At 44.3% G+C, this 25,968-nt stretch overlaps 1 protein-coding gene across 1 annotated transcript; it reads left to right on the top strand.

Moving 5' to 3' along the window:
• Positions 1-491: 491 nt before the first annotated feature.
• On the top strand, positions 492-25,968 carry gpr153 (G protein-coupled receptor 153; the record flags this gene model as incomplete). The annotated part of the gene is made up of 7 exons (XM_083641682.1): positions 492-865; positions 7,429-7,858; positions 19,631-19,820; positions 22,803-22,987; positions 23,429-23,525; positions 24,474-24,493; positions 25,141-25,968. 7 exons carry the CDS (start codon positions 492-494, stop codon positions 25,966-25,968), a joined length of 2,124 nt encoding a protein of 707 aa, XP_083497808.1.

Below are 25,968 nucleotides of genomic sequence, written 5' to 3'. Positions count from 1 at the left end.
TGATTAACATAACCATATTAGTTCACTGGGATGAGAGATTATGTATGATGAGTGATGATGCTGAATTGGACTGACTAATATGATTTTCCTATCGTCCTTGTTTTTCTGGACCCCCACGCCCACGCCCCTCCCTCCTCCTTCTCTTTATAACTCTCTCTGTTCTTTCTTCTTGTCTTTCCTTCTCTCCAACTCCAGGATTGGAAGTTAAGCAGCCGGTCTGCCAGAGCCCCCCTCCCCCCCTCCGCCCTGTTGACCCCGCACCCTGTTGTTGCACTACTGCTATTGCCCTTTGCCCGCTGTGCCCAACCCATGGAGAGTGCGCGCCCACCCAGATAGGATGCCTGCCTTGCCCGACGCCCTGCATCCCCTCCTGTCCACCACCACCACCACCACCACCACCACCACCACCTCCTTCTCCTCCTCCTCGCGTGTACCCGCTCTCACCCACAGCTCCGTGCGGCCGCCCAGGCTTCGCCCCGCCCCGCTCCAACATGGTGGATGAGGTGGCCACCATGAAGGATGACGTCATCAACGCCAACACGCTGGCGTGGCTGGTCTGCTCGGGCGTGTCCATCCTGGCCAACACCTGGGGCATCCTCAGCGTCAGCGCCAAGCAGAAGAAGTGGAAGCCCCTGGAGTTCCTCATCTGCACGCTGGCGGGGACGCACATCCTCAACATGGCCATCCCCATCACCATGTACTGCGTCATCACGCTGCGCCGGCAGCACTCCAACTACGAGTGGAACGAGGGCCTGTGCAAGGTGTTCGTCTCCACCTTCTACACGCTCACGCTGGTCACCTGCTTCTCCGTCACGTCGCTCTCCTACCACCGCATGTGGATGGTGCGCTGGCCCGTAAACTACAGGTAGGATGTCAGCTTTTCTTTGACTACAACTTTTTATACGTTTGGTGGTACCTGGTGGTTCAGAACCGAACTGTAAACGTTGACATTTTGGGTTCGAATCTGACCTGGGAACCTTTGTCGCTTGTCATCTTTCTCTCTCTCCCAATCTTTCCTGTCTCTCTCTTTCTGCTGTGAACTGTCTACTTTGAAACCATTGAGGGCAAAAATGTCAAATTAGTGCCAAACAAAGTATCTTTAAAATGACTTAAAGGAGATTTAATTTTTAAAATATATGTCTGGACAGCACTCTCTTCAACACGTGTGATGCTAACAACAGTTTCCCCCCCCAATATGTGTTGTTGTTATTAAGAAAAATAATGCTGATCACTGTATTGTACTTTGCCTTTTTTCTTTTTCTTTTTCACAGCCAACAAAGCATTTGTCTAACATTTTTAGAGATGGAAGTTGGAAGATATGTCTCCCCCACACCTAAAGATTTTCAAATCTTTGAAGATTATAAAAATCTTGGGAGTCCACACACCTCACGACAGAGATAACCGATTTTTTTACATTTCAATCTTGGAACGCACACACAATCGCTACCGTTCAGACGCAACCCCCACACACTTGACGATTACGCTGAAGATTGTCACCTCGGAGGACTTGGGATCTCGCAGAAACTTGACTGATTTATATGTGACTTCAGAGAAAAACACCTCACATTTGAACTCCAGAGGCATGGCAATTTCGTTCCAAAGCCTTGCCTTGAACTCCCGGTCATGGTATTTCTCATGTGATATATCGTAAAGACTCTCATGCTGTCGCCAAAACTCAGCCAGCCTGTCCTCCTTCTCCACTGTGTTTCATGGAGCCTTTAGCTCGAACGTTGGGGTTGGCAGCCATGTTTGTTGTCATGCTTCTGTCCACGCACGCAAAATCCAGTTGGTGACGTTTCCCCATCAGCTTGCTCTCATAGGTTGAGGCCACGTCTCGTCATAGATGCTGGTTTAGCTGGCTCAGCCTGGCTGGGGGCGTGGTCAGGGTGGGGTAAAAACCCCCGTTCTATCCATTCAGCAAAGTTAGAATTTAGCTGATAGCCCAGCCCAGGCAGACACGATCGGGGATTTGACCACCGCAGTAAACGCACATCTGAGCAGGCGTCTTGTGTTCTGCTCTAGAATCCCCAAACCTGTACTTTAGAGCCGCAGCACCGTCTTTTGGTGAGTCAGCCCATGAGATATACTGTATGGGCGGTTTTACCCCACTCACGCGCCAGCTGTTTAACATTTTGTGGGCGTTCCCAGACATTGCGGAGACGGACTGTCTCTATCGGCTCTCTGCTCAAGATTCCATCGCCTGTCGAGTTGTAAATATTAAACATACTTGATATGCCCGATTCACAATCGGGAAGAGCCCGACAAGTCAACAGCAGTCTTTGAACCCCACACACACACTACACACACACTACACACACACACACACACACACACACACACTACAGGATCATTTGGGCAGATTATCGGTCCCTACGAGGCTCAAATCGGGAGCACCCCCGAGATAGTCGGGAGGGGAGAATCTTGGCCACAATCGGGCAAATTGTCATCAGGTCTGGGGGAGGCAATACTTGACTGTTGAAAATGTTTAAGGTGTTGAAGACTTTTCATTTGATATAATAAATACAGCATCCTCCAGAGCTACTTGGAAAGACAACAACATTTAGTCTGAGAAATATCGGCCTCTCAATACATTCTTGAGCATATTTCTCTGATGGAATATAGAACAGAGTAACTTGTCAGCCTATTTCCATCCGTTTTTCAGAGGGATGCTGTGCATCAGCCTGTCGTGAAGCCTCTCTTGCCAACACATCTGCTGGTAGCAGTTATTCAGGGTAACCTGCATGTACGCTCCTCCAAACTGACGCCAACACCTGCCAACTCCAGCATCCCGTTCTACTTGGCTCCTCCTCACAAATTAAAGTAACACTGAATAACATGAGAAAAGTTAATTATGGATGAACGTCACCTCTTGCTAATGATCAGTACCCTGCCAGAGCAATACCACGCCCCGCCACAAGTCTGCTGTTAACACAAAATCAGATCTTTAGAGCAACATTATTGCTACATGCTACATGCTACATGCTTTTATTTGGGACTTTTCTGGCTGTATTTAGAGCAACATTACTGCATGCTTTTATATGGGACATGCTTTTATATGGGACTTTTCTGGCTGTACTGAGGCATGAGCCAATGCCACTTTTTCATTACCAATACCGTTGACATTGTATATTTTCTTTAGCAGTCATTACTCATTGCTTAGTACCGATGACCCATTGTCTATAACATACACTTAACTAACAATATACACTTAAACTATACTGTTGTGGTGACATCAAGTGGACATAAACCACAATTACAGGTTTGCGCTGAGTCACGTGACCAGCAAAGGATTATGGGAGACTGGGGAGGGGCTATTGTCACGTTCTGGCTCGCTGCATTCAGTCTCTCTCGTGACCCGAGAGCGATTGCGAGCGAGCAATGTAATATGTAGGGAAGTAAACGTCTTTTAAATTAGATGCGGCTCATCGCTCCATTCCTGCGTCTCTTCACTGTATGCCTTAACTACTGCTTTAAAAATGTAGTGGAATAGAGTGAATTCTACTGGTGCGAATGACTAAATCCACTAAATTGAAACAAACTGAGAAATGATTGCTATTATCTTCTCTAACGTCCTTTGGGCAAAGAAAAGGGGCTTGCTTTGATTTCTGAATTTTTACACATTCTTAGATGCGGATGCCTTTGCCTAGTATTTATCACTTTTAGATAGACACTAGTAATGAAACAGAACCAAAGTGATAGAAAGACTATAGCGGTGAAGAAAACAGAAAGAAGAGTTACTATTGTAATGTGTGCAGGTGAGATAAACAGGGTGAGAGACTTGACATCTCACCTCAGAGCAAACCTCAGAGGTCTTGGTATCGTTGCACACGTCACTGTTAGTTATGGCGATGCAGAGCTCCACTCGATTTTCTGGTCATCAAGTGCAGAACAATAATTTGCAGATGAGTGCATTTCTAGTCCAAATGGCACATGGCACATAGCAGCTGGCGCACATCTGAAAGTGCTATTCAGTCCTGCAGGAATCACACAAGTCAGTTTGTCAGTTGTTCACAATGGCACAGGAATGGTTTTGCGGCACATTTCAGGTCTGCGGTAAAGCGTGGATGAATGAAGCAATATTACACGAGAGGGTGTGCTTTACTGTCGTTAGTGGCACGACATAGCGTCACTGAAGTGCCAATAACCACGGTAAAGTACACCCTCGAGTGTAATATTGCGATTATACAACCGTTACCAACAAAATACAAGCTATAAACAAAAGGTGTTCATATTTTGGGTCAATTTGCTCTCAAAATAACAACGTTTTTGCCGAGTGTGTTAGTCCGAGACAATAAATAGGTCCCGTTGAGTCAACCAGACGTCAGCCAGCCGATATGCTCCTCACATTAGTTAACTGTAACAAACAGCTGTGCAGAAACCAGCATCTAGCTTACAGCGTCGATGCAAAAGGGATTGTTTTGTTGTTAATTTCAATTTATTTGGCGGACTCACTGTTGACGAATGGTTGGAAGAAGAGATAAACAAACAAGCTGCTGGTTTCATCTGGCAGCGTCAGGTTAGGACGGTAACGTATCAGACTGAAAATAATACTGCCTGTCTGAGATGAAAGAGGGTTGAGAGGCGGGCCATAGCGTGTCTGTCGATGATTTGATTTGACAGTTCTGGGCACTGGAGTTGGCGATAGCCAATCCTACGTGTTCCGCCCCCAAATCGAGTGTGTTCTTCTGACGCTAAGCGAGTGGGTTCCAGGAAAAGCAGGCTCTACGCAGCCTCGCCTTTAACTTTATTCACGGAATGCGAGTTTAACGAACCAGTTACATGTCCTATGCATTCTACATTGTATTGTGAAGCGTCTTTGAGCATTTGGAAAAGCGCTATATAAATCCGATGTATTATTATTATTATTATTACATCAAATGAAGACACTACCATTTGTTTTATTTTGTATGTTACATACTTATTGGCCAAGTTATTACCGTAAATTCCGGACTATAAGCCGCACCTTTTTTCCCGTTTTTTGGCCTTTTTTGGCCCCTGCGGCTTATATAACGGTGCGGCTTATCTATGGATTTTTTCAAAAAAAAAAAAAAAAAAAAAAAAATCTCTCTTTTTTAGCACTCTTTCTAACTATAAATCCTATATAACTATAATAAGTTTTAATTTCCTCTCTTGCCCTCTTTTCACCACACTGTATGACACTGTATGACACTGTGTGCACTGTAAAAAACAACACAGGTGGTGTTGTGTTATGTTGTTTTGTTGAAATGTTAATAAATGGGAGCTTCCTCAAACAGCCATCTCTTTCCTGACAATCCCCTCTGTGCATGAACCCTAATTAAACATTAAAACACAATAAAAATAAAATAAAAAAAAATACCATTAAAACACCCGCGGCTTATAGTCCGGTGCGGCTTATATAAGAAAAAAATAGTCAACTTTGCAGGTGCGGCTTATACACCGGTGCGGCTTATAGTCCGGAATTTACGGTAGTTAGTTTATGGGCTAGAAATTCTGTGGGGTTACAGGCAATATAGAATTTCGCCCACTGCTGTTCTCTGCTGAACAGACCGGCCGGTGGAGTGATATTTTAGTGATGAGGCCGTTCTCAAAGGAACGATTTGAGAACGGCTAGGTGTGCTGTTACGCTCCTTTGAGAACGCTCCTTGACCAATCAGATTGCTTGGGCGAAACTACATGTTGTATAATTAGAATTAGAATCATTTAATAAAACAAAACGGCAAAGTTGCTCCTGTGATCTTCCCTCACTGAAGAACGGAGTGATTTTACTTCTCATAGCGTCAGGCCCACAGATACTCTGCCGCCTACAGTCAATGTCCCAGCTCCACTCAGATAAGCAGGCGCTCAAATAAGATATGCAAACGTTCTTCTCCATCTGTCCTCAGCCTTGCTATCTATATTGCTTGTGCAGCTGTCCCTATTGGCTGATGCCAAAACAGCGATATGAGTTTTTTTTTTTTACACATCTCTTTATCTTGATCTCTCTTCTCGGTTCTCTCCCTCTGACTATATCTCCTGTCTGGAAGTGTTGACTCTTCTCTCTGCAGCTCCTCTTATTTCTTTTCAAGTCACCTTCTCCAACAGCACAGTGGAGCGATAGCTCAGGTGATGCGCCGTATAATTGCTATTCATCTTTCATTTGAATCACTTGAATGGGCCCCCGCTGAGCTACGGTAGCATCATGGCTGCCTCGTCGTCTCTGACACTAACGCACACCGAAGGCCTGAATTATGAATTCCAACCTTGTACTTCAGCATCTGTTCTCATCAGGCCTGCACTCACTATCTGCGAGGAGCTTTTCCCCCTCACAACTCTCTCTGCTAATGGATTCAAGCGGCATGCTGACGTCAACTCTCCATCCTATGAACCTCAGGCACATCCAGGAAAGGCGAGCGTTATTACTCACAGTGACAAGACCTACTTCACTTTGCACAACAGCCCTAGTCCAAACACGGAGACTGTTTCACTCCCATTATCGTGCCGGCACATTTATTAACTGCAAATAATATTTGATGTCTTTGGTTCATTTTCTGTGGCGGCCAGCGCTTCCACAGACGATGTAGATTGTATTTATCTTATTTTATTTTATTTTGTTTTGTTTTGTTTTGTTTTGTTTTGTTTTGTTTTGTTTTGTTTTATTTTATTTTATTTACGCAGGAAGGTCCCGTTGAGATACAAGATCTCTTCTTCTTCCGGGAAGTCCTGGTCAAGAAGGCAGCACAGCACGGTAGTTAATGAGTAAATGAGAGGCAGGAGAGGATGGGTGACTGATGGCATACGTGCTCTGGTTCTGTTGAGGTTTCCTGCCAAATCTGCTCCCGGTCAACTGACACTAAACTGAGAACTTATGAACCGTAGCATTCTGTCCACATGTCCCTTCATATGTCACACCCACCTTTTTGATGTAGGCCAAATTTCCGATGCCAAACGGACTGAAGGGGGCGCTATCAGATTCATCCTGAAGGGTTCTCTTTTCTCTGGCCATGTATTCGACTCTAATCTACTCTACCAGCTAAGCCAGATGGCTCTCCTTTTGGTCTTTTCTCACTCAGCGCTACTGTAGGCGCAGTGGTTTGCTAAACTAGCCCGCTCTTTTGTCAACATTTTGAAAATTGGAACACCAATCACCGCCTGCTATATATGTTTAGATGAACACGTACATGTGCTGTTGCAAACCTAAAGTGCCACACCGCCAGAGGACACAAACGCATTGAGCAAATCGCTCGGCTGTAACGATTACGTGGAGGTGAGAGGAAATAGAAATTCCGTTGTGCAGAAAAAGACCTGGATGACAAATAGACCGAGAGACGCGAAAAGCAATCTTTTGCCATCAGCAAACGCCATCAGCAAACCATTGATTTCCCCCCCATTCAGCTCCAGTTTACTTGAGTGATGATGACCCTCTCTGAAAATGTCCCCTCCTCCCCCTCCACCCGCTTCTTCTTCCAGGCTGAGTAACACCAAGAAGCAGGCGGTGCACACGGTGATGGGCATCTGGATGGTCTCCTTCATCCTGTCCACGCTGCCGGCCGTGGGCTGGCACGACACCATCGACCGCTTCTACACCTCCGACTGCCGCTTCATCGTGACGGAGATCGGCCTGGGCTTCGGCGTGTGCTTCCTGCTGCTGATCGGCGGCAGCGTGGCCATGGGCGTCATCTGCATCGGCATCGCCCTCTTCCAGACCTTCTCCATCCAGGCGGGCCACAACGCCGACAAGAACAAGTTCAACGTGCCCACCATCGTGGTGGAGGACGCGCAGGGGAAGCGCCGGTCGTCCATCGACGGCTCGGAGCCCCTCAAGACGTCGCTGCAGATCACCTACCTGATCAGCGGCATCGTCTTCATCTACGACTTCCTGACCGGCTTCCCCATCCTGGTGAGTTCACAGGTTCAAAACGCCAATCGCCAGGAGGCGGGACGCCACCGGTGTTCAAAGAATCCACTACTTACGGTAGTCTGACCATCAGGGCTCTATTCACCTTATTCACCACGCCCACTTTTTCTCTCTTCCGCGTTCAACGCAACGTATTTGTTCTTCCGGTTCAGCGGTAGTTGGCGGCCATTTTCAAAATAAACCGTCAGTATGAATGAAGTTTGGCAACATTCACAATTAAGCTACACTGCGGCCAACTTCAGTTACATGTTCATAACGTTACTGCTGCGAGGAGCCGATGGCTGTACCCGGTTGGCATTTAACGTTAGTTACAAAAGCACGTCGACAGTGTTTTCTCACTGCCAGTAGCCTACAGTGGGGTTTGACAGATAGCTAGTCTGACCGGTGTCAGCACAGCACAGTCAGCGCTCCCGGTCATCGCTGCTCGTTAAAGATTTCCAATAGGCGTTATTCTGATAAACTGGTCACATATATGTTACGTTCTCACCCGACAAATATTAAAACTTTAAAACAGTTTGTTTTGTTTTTTTTAGCTTGGAAACAGCTTTTTGGCAAGTCTAAATGACTGCGGTAGGCGTACTCTACTTCCATGTTTAAAACCGGAAAGACGATTACGAAATGACGTCATGCAGAAGCGTCCTTGTATGGGCAAAGAATAAGGTGAATAGGCCTGAGGTGCAGATGTTAGTATCTGCAGTTCAGATGTTTGTAGCCGAGTGTGTCTGGGTTTCAGGCATTCATTGATGTTTTATTGTAGCTCGCTCGTTATCACGTTAGAGCTTCACTTCAAAGAATATCATGAAAACTGAGCAATGCAGCTTTAAACATGGTGGTTTGAAGACACACACACACACACACACACACACACACACACACACACACACACACACACACACACAGTGACAAACAAATGAACACACTAATGGCCAGAGACCCATCCACTTTGGTGGGGGACAGAATTGAAAAGGAAAGAGGAGGAGCCACATTTACCCACACAGGCTCCCATTCATATAATGCTGTTTTATTATTTACACGAACTGTAATGTTTCTGCTCATCAGGGGCTGTAAGTAGGTCAGGCTGTGTGTGTGTGTGTGTGTGTGTGTGTGTGTGTGTGTGTGTGTGTGTGTGTGTGTGTGTGTGTGTGTGTGTGTGTGTGTGTGTGTGTGTGTGTGTGTGTGTGTGTGTGTGTGTGTGTGTTGGAAGGGGGGACGGACGGAACCCGATTCTGTCCTTATTCTGTTCTGCCTAAGAGAGCACAGAATGCTTAAAGGGAGACTTCACTGAAAAATAATGCAGATTTATTTTGCACATGATTCTCACACATATTCCAAAACTGGAAACAGTTTAGCAGACATTCATTTAGTTTGACAGTTGTTGAGAGTTGATTTGAGTTAAGTGTGGACCAGTGATGTAATCAGAAGGCACTGACTCATTGTGTCCAGTCTTGAGATGACATCACTGGTCCACACTTAACTTAAGTCAACTCTCAACAACTGTCAAACTAAATGAAAGTGTGCAAAACGGTTTACGGTTTTCTGATATGTGTGAGATCGTGTGCAAAATAAATCAGCATTGTTTTTCGGTGAAGTGCCCCTTTAATGAGTCATTATACTGGGACGTCTTCAAAAGGAGGGTTCTTGGGTGTGTGTGTTTTTTTTTTAGACCTGTGTAGTTTTTAATAGTCATCGCTCTAGTCTGAAGAGAGCTGTCTGTGTTGTTGGCTATAAATGGTAAGGAATGTTGAACCAAAGAAGTAGTTCATAGTACAAAGTAGCTCACACTATAAGAGTCTGCAGTTTTTTTGGGTGTTAATCTGGACGAGTGCCAAGAATCAAATTGCCCTGTGAGGAAAGATAAAAGTCTATTGGATAATTGAATTGAAACTCATTCTGCTGATGTGGTGTTTGAAGGGGTTTTGGGGCATTCCTGCTGCTTGTGCCGTTTGTTTCCCAGTGGATCCTTAGGAAAAGGGATGCAAAATGGCCACAGAAGGGAAAAGCACTGTCATTTGCTGGATGTAGTTGTTCTTTCACTTTTGCTTGAACTTTGTCATTGTCAGCACTCGGCAGGGTTTCTGGACACTGTTTGTCTCTCTGCTCACTCTCTCTCTCTCTTGGCTGTTGTTACGGAAAAAACGACTGGAAACTCAGGTATAAAGTCCTGGCAGGTCCGGAGTCGAATCACAGCTGATGGCAAACTGATTTTCAAATGTCGAATCATGCGATTAGCTGCAGCGGATTGACAGTGGGTGCTATCAAACTTCATCGTGGGAGAGGAAAGATAATGTTCTACAAATCCTGTGTTTTTGTTTTTTTATTTTTTGTTGTAACTTCTTCACATGAGCTAATGGAAGCCAACACAGTTATTTGCCGTTTGCCAACAGAACAGCCACCAACAGTCTAAATGAGCCATCATTGTAGCATGGTCTGTAGGTCCCAAATGCAAATGACCACTTGGATCATCTACACTCCATCGTCTTCCTGTCAACAGGTCTTGGTGCTACATTGCCTCTAGGAACACCGTTGATCCGTTAACTGCGCGTTCAGTGGGGCACTGGAGTGAGCTCAGTTTCTATCCGTGATATTTGGTTAGTAAATTCCACCCTCGGGTCGTCATCCATTTTTTAGCAAGTCAGATCTTTGGTATACCATGCAGACTGCCGAGCCAGAAGGAAGCTCAAAGCTCGTTGTGTGGGATATATCCAAACCATCATCGTAAAAAGCATGTTGTGGAGATCAACAAGGTTCAGCACGATAAAATACACTGTCAGTTTTTAGGACTGTTAAAACTAGTCCCCATGGCTCAGGTTTGAACCATGTGGTTTGCGGTCCAGATTGCGGTCCAGATTGTACACTACATGACATCTCTCGCTCAGCTCAACTTTGCATATCACACAGTGCCTCAGCATCAGTTATAGTATAAACTGATGCTGGCGAACACGCTGCACCAAGGTAAATACAGTGTTCATTTTCTCATTGTCTCAGTAGACATAGATGAGACAGGATGAGGAATGGGCACATCAAAACAGTTAATGACAACACTTTAGCAGCGTTAATTAAACGATCACAGGTTGATGATAAGGAACAGTGTCCGTGGAGTTGTCCTTCAGTCGGCCCTAGAATGCCAAATCCACCTGGTAGTCTTTAAAGTTGGCTTTGCTTACAAACCCTTGGCATCCGGACTCCGCGGGGCGCGCTTTGGCTTCCCAACCCTGCTGCTCAACTTTCTCTGCCTCTCAGCATTTTCCTTTGACATGCCTCATCTCCTGCGTCTTCCCACGACGACACCGTGAGCTCCACCACCAAACACAGTCATCATCTCTGATCACCACACCAAAAACCCACCTGTTCCTCTATTCTTGTGTCCTGCATGACGTGTCCGTGACGCATTTGATGTCATATTTTACGGTCGAGTACAATTCCAAACAACAGAATGCCAAGGACTGATTTCATGCCCTTGGTTTACTTGCCAACAGCCCAGTATTGATGAAGATGCCTTGGATGGCGACTCGCTGGATGAGAATGAATAGGAAAAGTACAGATTCACTGCAAGTCCAAGAATGACACGTCTGACAACATCATGACTCCAAATAAACTCCCACTGCTCAGAGAGATCGATAATTACCGCTTGCAAAATGAATGCTGTCCACCACAACACATTCAGCCACATTTCAAGTGGCAACATTGATTGAAACATAATAAAACTGATAGATGGAATTGATGGAAGTTGCACTGAGTACAGTACTACTCTCAACATTTCAGCGCCACATCTTTTGAGTGTGTGTGTGTGTGTGTGTGTGTGTGTGTGTGTGTGTGTGTGTGTGTGTGTGTGTGTGTGTGTGTGTGTGTGTGTGAGAGCAATTGACCTAGGCAGCTTGATCGCATCAGACAGCAAGTTAACCAGCTGCAATGGACCCATTTCACAGCAACCGTTTTGAGGCGGTAAAAGCAGGAAGCAGCTGTAACTAATACAGTACCATTAATTATGCTTCCATTATGTGTCCCAGTGCCAGGTGCACTGCCCTCATTAATGCTAATGATTACACCTGTGTTACTTCCTGCTTTACCACCTCAAAAGGTTGCTGTGAAAGGAGCCAATAGACCCTTTTCACAGGGGCCGTTTTGTATCGAAAAGGCAGGATATACACAGAGGTGCAAGCAAAACACTAATGAGGGTTTCCAACTTCCAATCATGGAAGATGGAAACCCTCATTAGTGTTTTGCTGTGTTTATCCTGCCTTTTTGACACAAAATGGCCCCTGTGAAAAGGGTCTATTTTAGCTTGATCGCCATTCAGTCAGCTATCCAAACCACAGCAGCCTGCGTCCCAGCATGTCCATTCAGTACAGGTTTGAACCTGCACAGCTGGACAGATGTGCTGAATGCCAATGCACACAGAAACATAAGAAAGTACATTCGAAAGCTTTTAAGAGCAAAGAGACTACAAAACACACAGAAAGATGAATGTGAAAGTGCATGCTCATTGCTCAAAGATGTAAATAAAGGGCTAATACTGCCTAGACTAGTGTAGTGTTACCTCATTGTTTTTGGGCCAGTAAAACCTTCCATGTTAGTGTTTCATTATGAGGATGAAAGCAGCTGTGTAGAATATTCTGAGCAGCCTCTCACCTGTCCTCCAAAGCCATTAACAACATCCATTTTCCAGGAAAGCCCATCCTGTTTGGTATTGCAGTAATCCATAACATCCTCCCTTGAAAGCCCCCGAGCGGCCATCTTCTTTCTTGTTGTCTGGAAACATTCATTCTCTGCAGCAGAACATTTTCCATGAGGTCACGAGTATCAACTGGGGACTTGGCTTTCATAATGAGCTCCAGTCTGCCCTCAAGTCCAGCTACGCCTGGCCCCACTGAGGTTTTAGGGAGATGGCAACACATCATATCACACCATGTCTAATATAATTATACACACTACCACCAGTCAAAAGTTTGGACACACCCGAGTGAATTAACTATGTTCTCCGTGATCTTAAAACCATTTTGATCTAAATGCTTATGCTTCAATTATTGAAATGTGTTTCTTAGACAAATATAAAGAGTAACGTTGTGTGAATGTGTGAATTATTTTCCAAAGGCTTTTGCCTTTCCGTCGAGGCAAAGGGCGGCGACTTTAAAGAATTTAAAATATAAGATAGTTTTGATTTAACGCTTTTACACTGCATCATTCCATTTGTGTTATTTCACAGTTTTGATGTCTTACTATTATTATTCTAAAATGTGAAAAATAGCAAAAATAAGGAAAAGCTTTTTACTGCTAAGTGTATGTGTAGAGATTCAATTAAATTGATGAGTCATTCTGTGTAGATATAAGAGCTATGACTCTGCAGTGATGAACGCGTAAGTCTGTAGGTCGGCTACCAGGGGCGGTTCTAGGCCGTTTTTGGGTGGGCTTTAGCCCACCCAAAAATAGTCTCAGCCCACCCAAAAAAATTGAGGCAAAAAAACTTTTTTTTTTTTTTTTTTTTTTTTTTTTTTTTTAATCCCTCTCCAAATCCATGTTGGTCATTAGTAGCAGTTTCTGACTACACTCAATGCGCTGTGTGCATGTTTCCCCCCCCCCCCTCTATGTTCTTAGGGTGGGCTGAGACAAAAATTTAGGGGGGTTCAGCCCACCCGAAAAGTTTCTAGAACCGCGGCTGCGCAGGCGCTCCCTCCTCCATCTATCTGCCTAATCCCACATCACTTCACACAGGTCACACACACAGTACAGCAGCGAAGTGGTCCTCCACAGTCCACACAATCGTTCTCCCCACTCATGATCAATGAAACTGAGGTGAGCATTGAGCAGTCAGAGTCGTTAGTAGTTACTTAATTAGCGCATATTGATATGCAAATTAGCACGTAACATTGTCGTAGGCTAAACAAAAGAACTTGTCGCTGTGCCTGCCAGACAAACAGGTGGACTGGAGGAAGGTAGGTAGGCTACCATGGCACCAGCCAGCCATGTCATGCTAGCTCACAGTAAGCGGGTGTAAATGGATGTGATGTTTTTTGAGAAACATATGGGCATAAGTGACAAACATTTTTAAACGGGTCCCTTGTTATCTGAATGAAATTAAGCCCTTCAGAATCGCAAGTGGCTGCTTTACACAGCCTGTCTGATGTGATGATGACGATAGCTTAACATGCGTGCATGGCATCACTTATGTCTTGCTGTGATGTTAGTTCAGTATCTCAATAAAAGTTCTTACAGGCTTGTTATTTCCCTCTAAGGCAGGGATGTCAGAGATACGGCCCGCGGGCCGGATCCGGCCCACGGGCAGGTTTCATCCGGCCCGCGAGATGTTTTGGAATTTTAAAATATATATATATATATATATTATTATTATTATTAAATTTGCACCCCATTATCATGAACTACGTGTGGCTAATAAGCAAGCTAAGAGTTCATTCATAAGTTAATTAACCTGCACTACAAGGAAGTATGTCAGTAGGTCATCAGGTGTAAACAAAGCCGCCATGATGCCACGCTGGAATTGAATCGCGCATTCAGCTACCTACCAAAAAACAAAAGAATCAACAAGATCAGGCGCGGACTGCATAATCGGGCACGTCGGGCAAATGCCCGGTGGCCTGGCCTGGCCTGGCCTGGCCTGCAAAAAAAAAAAAAAAAAAAAAAAAATGTGCCCGCAGTCAGGCCACTCACTGAACAGCAGGCCAGGCGCCGCCTACTGGTTTACTAGTGGTTTTATTACTTTATTCAGGATTAAAGTGGGTGCATCTCATTGTAAAATTGGACTTGGCCCAAATTGGGCTTCAAACGGCCCAAATTGGGCTTCAAACGGCCCAAATCTGGCTTTAAACGACCCAAATTGGGCTTCAAACGGCCCACATCTGGCTTCAAACGGCCCAAATTGAGCTTTAAACGGCTCAAATTTTTCTGACGCCGGCACGTGCGTCAGCCCGTATCGGCCTGGCCTGCTTGGTATCTAATGCCCGGCCTGAATTATGATCCCAGTCTGCCCCTGAACAAGATGCTGTCGAAAAAGAGAAAGGTTGACATGGAATGCAGGCAGTTTCAAGAGAAATGGAAAGAGCAGTATTTCTTTTGTGAAGTAAATGGGTAAATGAGTCGAATTGATTTTAGTAAAAAAAAAATCCGGCCCCCATGAGGTCTCAGTTGAACAAATCCGGCCCTCTACCTAATATGAGTCTGACACCCCTGCTCTAAGGGAGTGCAAGGCAGATATTTAAACAGCCTTGTTTGTGTACAGTACCAGTGGCATGGGAGTAATAAAAAGGGATTAAGGACCAGGACCCCTGGTGGTCAGTAAGATGGGCTGGTTGAGCCAATGTTAAAATGATCTTTATTTATTATTTATTTTTGCTTTAAAACTATTTTTTAATTTTCTGCTTAAAGTTCATGAAAAAAGTGGCATTCTTGTTTTTTCACACAATAATTTCATAATACCATTTGTAATGCCACCGTTGTAGTGCTGTTGTTCAAAATTAAAGTACATTTTCTCAGATTTATTGGTGTCTTTCTAGTCACACAATTTAATAGTCAGTGTTTCCCATACACTGATCTATTTGTGGTGGTACACCCTACATAGATTTTGACCCCCACAAATACTGCCACATATTAATTTCAACTAGTTGACTGCAAACTCCTGCTTTAGTGCTTACAGTATATTATTATCTTGTCGGAATATTATTCCAGCCAATAAGTTAGGAAGTTCCCTTTTGATTTAATTTTCCTTTTGTTTTGCCTACAAAGCAAAATGTTACTTTACTTGAAACTCCCCTGAAGTGATTTTGGTATTATTTATGCAAGCATAATTCTACCATATAGTAACCTGTATGCAGAATATATATAGTATATATAGGGAAACAATTATTTTTTCATTGCTGTAAAACCACAGAACGGTAAAGAAGATATTGATGTGTGTAGTTCTTCATAGATCTAGTCTCTTCATTTTGATCTCAAAGTGCGCCAGTTTGATCCATTTTTACTTGAAACTGTACAAAATTTTCTTCCGGGGGGGCATGCCCCCGGACCCCCCTAGGGGTTCAGTGGTCCATGACCTTTGGGTGGGCTGAGCCCACCCAAAGCTCTGATGCTAAAACCGCCCCTGTCGGCTACCACAGTCAATGCATGGCCATATATGGGCTGGCTGCTAAATTTGAAATAAAACACTGAGAAATGGCCTTTATGAATGAGTGAAAGCCGATGTGACATGAAGAGGAATGCCATTACTTTCTTAGGATAATGCTTCGGTCTTCTTGAATGTTTGTGAATTTCATATTAATGCCACATTGTAACATTGCAAGGAGGATCCAAATCAACCGATTATATTGAGGAATTTGTGTTTTTTGCCTTTTAGATAGAAGGTTGAATGAGACTCGTTTTACTGTCCTGTGTATTCACTCATCGACTCACTGGAAGGAAGATGGAGCTAGTGAAAGACTAGGCTCTATAGATGGAGAATGCCATGTGTGGATGTGAGAGAAAGCAGTTGTCTCTGTCCAGTTCTGCTGAATCAATAAGATGACCTATTGATTTATTTTGCCGCCTTCTCGAAGGCAACCCCACCAGCAGCTTCATGTTCTCCCTCATGATGGATCCATTTGATAAAGGCACGCACGCACGTGTGTGTGTGTGTGTGTGTGTGTGTGTGTGTGTGTATATGTGTGTGTGTGTGTGTGTGTGTGTGTGTGTGTGTGTGTGTGCGTGTGTGTTGTATTGATAATTTAGTTGGCTACAGTGTCGAGCTCATTACCCAAAAATAAATAACATACTGTATTACTCATTAGTTGTTAGAACAACATGACATCCAACAGTGTATGTTTACTGGACCGTTCACACTAGCTCAGGATGAGAAGTGAAACTGCTACTACTCTTGTTGTCAGATATACGATAAGTTGATCAAAGATCTTATTTGAAAAGAAGTACCGGTATGTAACTTTTAAATCCACCATTTTGTGTGTGTGTGTGCGTGTGTGCGTGCGCGTGCGTGTGTAGATGAAAGATCATATTTCCAATGCAGTGAATAGTTCTACCCGTCTTTAAGACCTGCCGTAATGAGTTATTTAAGGAAGCTATAATGCATATACAAACGCATGTGGGCAACCTTTTTCATTTGAATGGGGTTGCACAGAGAAATACATGAAATACAATTACTCTGTAGATTGCATCTACAATAGACATGAAATGGGTCCACATAGCACTATGTGCTAAAAATATGCCCTTTAGAATTATTTATAGCTGCTAATACACATGCATAGACAATATAACATGTTGTAACAATTTATGTACAAAGTTTCATTTCAGAATGAGACGGCCAGTGATTTGATTTAAGATGTGACGCAGTGATGTCATTCTGCACAGATGACATCACTGGTCCACAACTGAACTCAAATCAATTCTCAATAACTGTCGAACCAAATGAATGACTGCAAAACACTTTGCAGTTTTCTGATATGCCACTGATTTTGTAATGATACAAAGCTGGTTGAAAATCGGCGGAGGGTTCCTTTAAAATAGTTCTCCAACGTGCCCTCATTTCACTGAATTGTTCCTTTTCTGGGGTTGAAGGCGTGCTATCAAGCAGCCTGTGACGTGACAATGAACATCTTTTGGGTCATGGTGGTGGTGGTGGCACATATCGGAGACCGCTGACGTATCGAAAGCACCTACTCGCTCCGTCTACATCAGGTAGACGCTTGACAGCTTCATCAAGCCGCTTAGTGACGTCGGCCACTGTGTGCTGGTCGCTAGAGTTCAAGGTGGGGAGGTGACGTCCGAGACAACGGGTTGGAATAATCGATCTGATCAGTGTCAGGGTTTCATGTGAACGGGCCGCTCGCACACATCATGTAGGATACGCTGCAGCAGGAGGGATTAAGGTGACGCGACTGAACCTGCCCACTTTAATGAGCAGATAATCCACTCTCTTGCTTAAGTTAAGTTAAGTTATCCTTTATTTATCCCCATGGGGAAGCTCATCCTCTGCATTTGACCCATCCTCTACTAGGAACCTTCCTAGAACTATAGGAGCAGTGGGCAGCCGCAGTGCAGCGCCCGGGGACCAACTCCAGTTCTTTTTGCCAGTGCCTTGGTCAGGAGCACTGACAGGAGTATTAACCCTAACATACATGTGTTTTGGTGGTGGGAGGAAACACGGGGAGAACATGCAAACTCCACACAGAAAGGACCTGGGACGGACCGGGGTTCGAACCCGGGACCTTCTTACTGTGAGGCAGCAGTGCTAACCACTGAGCCACCGTGCCGTCGTTTCCTGGCTTTGTCCAAGTTCAAGTAGATGTTACATTTGTCTGCTGCAGCGGTTGAGCTTGAATTAATTCAGTGGACGGGATTAATGAATAAGATGAGTCCTTATTTAGAGCAGAGAAATTAGTCTTTCGCATGTCTTAAATCTCTTGAATGACCCACTCCAGTCTGACCTCAAATGTAGATGCAACTATTTTCACTCTCGTAGGGACTGGTGAAGAATACATCTGAACCCCGTTGTAAAATAACTTAATAATTATACCACCTATACCAGAGGTTTTCAAAGTGGGAGGCGGGCCTTCCCAGGGGGCGGCTCCAAGCAGTTTCAGGGGATACTGATATTGGCATGAAAGTCAAAATCGTGGTATCTTGGTGTCTTCTCTGAGTACCAGAGAAACAAGTCAGAATGATGTTGTTTTCTATTTTCTTACTTCAAACCTGTTGCTCTTGTTCCCTTTAGCCGGTTGATAGTGAAACCCAGCAAGTTTGCAACTGACTGGCTGATGTTGGGAACTAGGGAGCAGCGCAGGTGTAACAGGCTACTACTGTACATGGTGGGTCAGAGCAGGCGTACGGGGCCAGGCTACATGGTGGGTCAGAGCAGGCGTACAGGGCCAGGCTACATGGTGCTGTAGGTGACTAATACAGTCTTCTGGAGGAGTCAGGGGCCTAATTTAATGAAACATCAGTGATAAGTAGTAGCCACTTAATAACCTCATATCTGCTGCACTCAACGCTGCTTCACATTTAGTGAATGGTGCTGCCTGTCTGAGGGTTGTGTCAATTTGACAGTTTAGGCTCCTGTCCTGTACGCTCCCGGGTTATTACATCATTCTTTTGACATCTGAATTGGTCTCCTGTATGGATGATTGATCTGGATTAGACTGTCAGACTGCTCGTATATAGCCTATGGAGTTTTGAGTCCAAGGGAGCACAATTTAGCAAAGTCTGTGCCTGTATGTACGCCTGTATGCCCAACCAAGCTGGAGATAACACAGGGGCTCGAACAATTGAGCAAAGATAAGGGAGACCATACAGCAGGAGTGCAGGACCCTTCAGCCTATCTTAAGGCTCTAATGAAACAAGGTAGAATTTGCTGCTGGCAGCATTTAGTGAATTGGGGACTCGTTCATGGAAGGTGAGCAGAACATAAACGCCATCAATTGAGTGCCACTCCTTTGCTTTATCTGCAGAATGTCACACCTAAGCCCCATAGTTATAAACTCATTCCTGAGCGTTTCGTCAATTTATCATCTGTGTTTCAGATTCAAACAGAAATAGCTTTGTCATGCCATTTCCTTTTTCATTTCCTGGCCTGCGGCGCCATAACGATGTAATAAACTTTATTTATGTAGCACTTTTCAATCTTATCATAGTTAACATTTGTTTTTATCGGAGTTCAATGTCTGAATTTTGCCGAATAGCTTTTAATCAGGGCTATGGGACAATCGGCACTGAAAGAGCTCCCGTTGTAACTTTTTTCTAACCCACCCTCCTGTCCCCCAGGTGGTGAGCTTTGCCAGCCTGAAGTACGACCGCTCCTACAACTGGATGGTGCTGTGCGTGCTGTGGTGCTCCATCGCCCAGTCCATCCTGCTGCCCATGTTCCTGTGGGCGTGCGACCGCTACCGCGCCGACATCCGCATGGTGTGGGAGAAGTGCGTGGCCATCATGTCCAACGACGACGTGGATGAAGGTAAGCCACCGCCAGGCGCCTCCCTCCCTTCCTGCCCCCCTCCCCCCCATGTGTAAATATAGCTGATGATTCCTATTCCCATGTCTGTGAACCTTGACGACCCAGGAAGTCGTTTATTATGGGGAAGTTACTAATGCAGGGAGGGGTCAGAGGTTAGTGTTAGAGGTCAGGGAGGGGTCAGAGGTTAGTGTTAGAGGTCAGGGAGGGGTCAGAGGTTAGTGTCAGCCAGGCTAGAAAATGTCAGCTACTTCAGAAAGAGGTCCAGGCTCTAGTTTGTAACGATGGTTTGATAGAAGTCCCCAACTCTGGCCCTGGAGATGCTGTCACCTCTGGGATTCAGATTTCTCAGAAGTGAATCAGCTTAACGTATATCCACTTTGCACATCAGATACAAGTCATTGTACCAACTTCATTGCTACATTGTTACTCGTGATAACAGGTCTGACAGTAACCACATAGAATTTAGTTCTACCTATCTTATCATATCATATAATTTACCGTAGATCAACCAATAGGTTTACTTAGAAAAGCGTAAAAATAACGGGACTGAAAACGCAGTTTGATTTGTGTCAGATTGAACTGATCAGTAAGACCTGACTGGCCCCGATTTTGCCCTGTAGTGCAAAGTAAAAGCTAAGACAGCTTGTAGCAACTGATAATGCAATAACTACTGGATAATGATGTGTCCGAATGTAATACAAATCCTGTTCTATATGGGTTGGACATTTTATAAAACCTGTTAATGTAATAAATTACAGCACATTGTTCAAAAGCGGTGTAACATATTTTTAATTGATGATGTAATAATAATGTTGTCTAATAATGCAACAAATTGAGTTATTGCATTATCCTTATTCTTGTGAGTTATTAAATGATCAGTCAATGTTAGTATTTCATCATCAGCTAAAATATGTTACACCCCTTGTGAAGTAATAAATGTTACTGTAATAATGTGATTTTATTACATTATCCAGCAAGGATACAATTACATGATCAGCTTTAATTATGTTTTCAGCCCATTTAAATTGCAGCCCATTAAAGAGGGGCATGTTTAACCTGCATTTCAAGTTATTATTACATTGTTTGGCAGTTACCTCATTATCAGTTGTTGCACAACTCCTAAAGATTCTCCGGGCACAGAGTTGGTGAAACCCGACAGGAGAGCAATCAAGCTTTACACGTTTCTTGTTAATTAAAAATAAAGGTAACCCTTCCTTTTACAGTCCGGTAATTACCAGGTATTTACCCGGTAAATACCAGGTAATCACCTGGTAATTAATTTACTGGGTAATTATTTGGTAATTACCTGGTAATTACCGGACTGTAAAAGGAAGGGTTACCAAAATAAATAAATAAACAGTCAATTGAGCTTATTTTGAATTGTCATGTTACTTGCAATACATTTTGCTGCAGTTTGAGTTATGAGTATCATGTGACCTATCATGTGACCTTTTTCGTCAGCAGATGAATCTGAAGTGACAAGTGTCTGTCGATCATAATTTTCTATATCAGACTATGTTTTTGTTAGTTGTGTGCAATTTTCAAAATGTTTTGATTTACCATGCTATCAGACTGACGCCATGACAAAAAGAGAAACAACTTTGGACGATATCCCTGCAAAAGGACATAGTTTCCCTGAAGCCTTTTTCTTTTACAACTTCAATGCATTCAAACTGGACAAGCTTCCTCTAGAATGCCCTGGCATGAGAGGATGATCAAATAACTTGTCAGGACCCAGGGTGAAAGCTGAAAAGCAGTTTAATATCGCTACGATGGTCATATTTCCCTTTAGTCACCAAGGTATAATAACTAAAGTTTTTAAGGCTGCATGACATAAATGGATATCAAAGCACAGATTTCCCCCCCCCCCGAATGTATCAGGCGCGCCTACCTTATGGTCAGATGATAGTAATTTAACAAAGAACAAAATATCTTTTAGGGCAGAATTCATACCCATTAAAGAAATCAAAATGTATTCCATAATGATCCAAAACGAAACATCTCACCAAAGAATCACAGACACTGCCACACATTTTGGTCCCAAAATTAGGTCACATGATAATCATATAAAGGTTCATGAATTGGGTTCATTTTGGAGCAGAAGATGATTGGCATATGGTACGAAAAGCATTTGAAACAGTATCCAAATCTCAACATTTCATGAAAATTGATAACTTTTTGATGCAACTGCCTTCTCTTTCTAATGCCACTGTTTAAACTCAACCCGGTCTCAACCCACCCCCCCCCCCCCCCTCTCTCCTGTTTGTAACCCTCCAAACCTTCTGATCCCTCCCTCCCCGCTAACTGCTCGTTGTCTAGCCAGAGGCATCAAACAACATAGGGCAGCCCCACATTCTGTGTGATAATTAACACTGCCAGTTCTCTGCTTCTTTCCAGAGGGCTTACCATGTATAACTCAGCACAGTTGTATGTATAAGGATCGTTTCCTGTTTTCCCAAAGCTACTGACTTGCATGCCAAGCTGCCTGTGCAAAGAGCTACTGTCATCCTTCATCCTTTTGGCTAACATTTGCCTCAAGATCAGCATTTTACACCCGTCCCCAATGGACCTCGAATGAACATGAATGCAGTAGTAATCTCTGTGAGATACATTTGAGTTATTTGTACAATAATGACACTGGAAGTTGGTGCGATTTTGCTGTATACGAGCCCTGTGCTTTCAGAGATTCTTAATGTAACTCTTTGGCAAGGGTCTCTGAATTTAGAACCAATTCAGGGCTTTTTTTTCATCCCCTTACTAAATGTTTAAATTCTTGTTTTTTTGTTTTTGTTTTTGGTAACAATCCTATTTTGATCCCTGAACGTCCTAAATTTCTGAACGGACCTGTAGAAAAAGACAACAAACCAGAGAACAAAATTAACTTGTCTCTCTCTATCTATTCGTCTTGTCTGTCTGTCTGTCTTGTGTATCTGAGTCCGTTGCTCTCTAATCCTGACGCTCGTGCTTTTCTGCACTTTGCAGAAAACAGCCACGATGGAGGAATTCATGCCGACTTAATATTTGACAGACCATATGACTATAGCTCGGCGCCTGAAATCGTGACGGTAGACCGTATTGCCAAGTATGAGTTCTCAACCTTAGAAAGGGGGGTTCCGCAAGGGTATCCATTGAGAGAACTACAGGAAGATAAAATGCAGTATTTGCAGGTATACTTCTATTGATTTTCTTCATTTCTATTACTTGATCAATTGAACTATTTCTCAGTGACACTTGCTAAATGTGCATGGTGAGGCCTGTGGGCCTGTACATGATCTATGCTCTTGCTTGATCTTTCTGGAATGACCCGACATTTTGTGATGTTATATTTCCCAAATATGGCACTGATTTTGTATTTATTTATTTATTTATTTATTTATTTATTTATTTATTTATTTATTTATTTATTTATTTATTTATTTACGTGAGTCAAAAATATCCTCTGGCTGACTAATGTTTGGCAAATATGACCATCAGCAGTTCCACCAACATATTAGATGTCCTTTATTTAGCAACCAGTCCTTACCCACAAACCGAACCTACAAACTATTACATTTTTTATTTTGAAAGAGGGTAAGAAATAAGTAACTGACTTACCTTCTACATTTCAGGAAACCTTCAACCTTTTTCAGGAAAGCAATATAAAACATCTCCTCTATCCAAAAGCATTGTGTCCATTGGATCCAACATCCAAGCCAGTCAGTTGCAGTGCTGTGAAATGCTCCTCTTCAGCCTGCATTAACCCCCAATCTCTGTTTCCAACATTCAACCTTCTGGGCCAATTCAGCAAAATCCTGTTCCCTGTTTTACGCCAAACCACTGACTCCACTCCGTAAACTACAAATTCTGATCCAGCACCCACTAGAAAACTGCATGTTTGAAGAACATTTGAAGTCACCCCTTTGCACTCAGGGGTTATAAAATGTACGATAAGAATCCATTCAAAATGATTGATGAAACATTTGGCCAATATTAATGCAAATCACATGTTGAACTTGGCCTGGAAGACTGGATGTGGGGATGTAACTTAAGAATCAACTTTGTCACAACCCACATACCCTTAACTTACACTCACCCCCTGCAAAGCATCTTAACACTGTGTCATCTTTGTCATAAAAAACAACAGCTGAAGGGCTTCAGCCAGCTTCTCATCACAGCCTGAAGCTCAAACAAACACTTGACAGTTAAAAGAATGATTTGCTTACAGAACATTAGGAAAAAGAGTGAGCGATTAGATATAAACAACATCTCAATTAAGACTCAAAAGGTCTTACATTTGTACGATGAACGATTTCATAGAAAGAAAAATCCTCCCATTGGAATGGATCTCTATTCCATCTCACTTTTTAACAAGCCTTGAAACAGAGATGTATACAGTAGCTATAAATTCATCATTCCAAGCCATCACTCCAAGTTCATTGTCCGACTCTGATTGTCTCTCTCCCATCCTACCTAGTTTGTCTGGCATCTTAACTCATTCTAATGCTTGTGCTGCCCTCTGCTGTCCAACCTCCTCCTCGACACTTCACTTAACGCTACTGTATAGTCTGCTGTCTCATATCTCTGCATTTACAAAAAGCCACCACAGGGCGGCAGTCTGATATCAGTCTTGTGCCTCTTGACACCACCTTGACAAACCCTATCTCTCTCATATAGTTGTCAGAACAAACTGGAATGTGAGTATGACATTTAGGGAACTGTCAGCCTATGCAAACAGTATTCAATTCCAAATGATGGAGTTGAATATAAGGTCAATGACCCCTGTAGATATATGTTACAATGTGAAAATGCCTTTAGTTCATAGAAGTCCAAAGGACTAATTAGGGGGGGAGGGAGTATGTTGATTACAAACTAGCACTTAAAAGACTGAAATGTGTTACATGTAACACATTACAATTCAATTATCGTCCAAAAATGAAATAGTCCTGCTAGTGCAGCCCCATGTGACCTGTTTGCATTGGAGGCAGGATGTCTCTCCTCTCTGCTTGTTTGGAAGTGTTTCTAAATAGTGCACTTATATCATTTCCATTATACAGCATCAACCCCAAATAATACTCAAAGCAGCTCAATGGGCCAGGGCTACTGCAAATCATTCTTGTTATTATTCAAACTCCAGTGTAGATTGAGCAGCCAAGAGATCCTACAAGTAATATCCTTAATATTGATTATGTAGTTGTGTTACATTGTATTATATTATTTTCACATGCAGCGTAATGATACGTAACGTGCATTGCCACAGTGTTGATTGAGTTTGTGTTGCTGTGGATGAGTGCACGTCACGCAGCTTGTCGATTGAAGTGCTGGCTCTGTGTCTTGCGTCCAGGTGCCCCCTACAAGAAGATACTCCCACGACGAAACAGACATGTGGACCAGCGACCAGATCCCCTCCTACCTTCACCGCTGGGGCTCCACCGAGGACATGATAGTGACGGGCCACTACAGCTCCAGCTCGCCGCGCCACGAGAGGCGCAGGAGCAGCCTGGTCTCCTACCACGAGGAGAGCCACCACCATCACCATCCGCACCGCAAGCGCCGGCGCTCCGAGGATAGCATGCACTCCCTCAAGCACCTGCCGCGCGCGGTCTGCGGCGGCGGCGGCGGGGAGCGCTACGAGGACGAGCTGCGCTGCTTCAGCCGCGACGAGGTCGTCAACTTCATAGACGAGACGCCGCTGCCGAGCCCCAGGAGGAGCCCGCGCCGCGCGTCCGCCGTCTCGCTCATCCCCAACGTGTACGAACAGCAGGCGGCTCTGTTTCCGCACTTCCCGCTCACGGACTTCGAGCGCGAGCCGCACGTGCTGAAGCGCCTCTCGGAACACAGCAAAAGGAGCGGGAGTCGGGGCGGCTCGCCCGACTGCACGCCCACCAAACCCGACAGACCTGCCGGCAAGGAAGGCCCCGGGAAGCAGCAGCAGCAGCGAGAGGGCAAACAGTCGAGCTCCCCCGGCCACAGCCAGCAGACCCGCCGGCCCAGGACAGGCCACGCGGCCGGTGCCGGAGCCCTGGCCGGGCCCGCTGCTGACCGGGCCCACCAGAAGCACCCGAGCAAGGCCCAGAGTAAAGCGAGCACAAACAGTTTTGTAAGCACACCCTCGGCAACGTCCTCGGGATACATCACGTTTCACTCTGATTCTGTAGGTTCCGCCACCTAA

The sequence above is a fragment of the Poromitra crassiceps genome (genome assembly GCF_964638095.1).
Source record: "Poromitra crassiceps genome assembly, chromosome: 8".
Taxonomy (NCBI): Eukaryota; Metazoa; Chordata; class Actinopteri; order Beryciformes; family Melamphaidae; genus Poromitra; species Poromitra crassiceps.
Note: the sequence above shows the minus strand (reverse complement) of the source record. Positions and strands in the feature narration are given on the sequence as shown.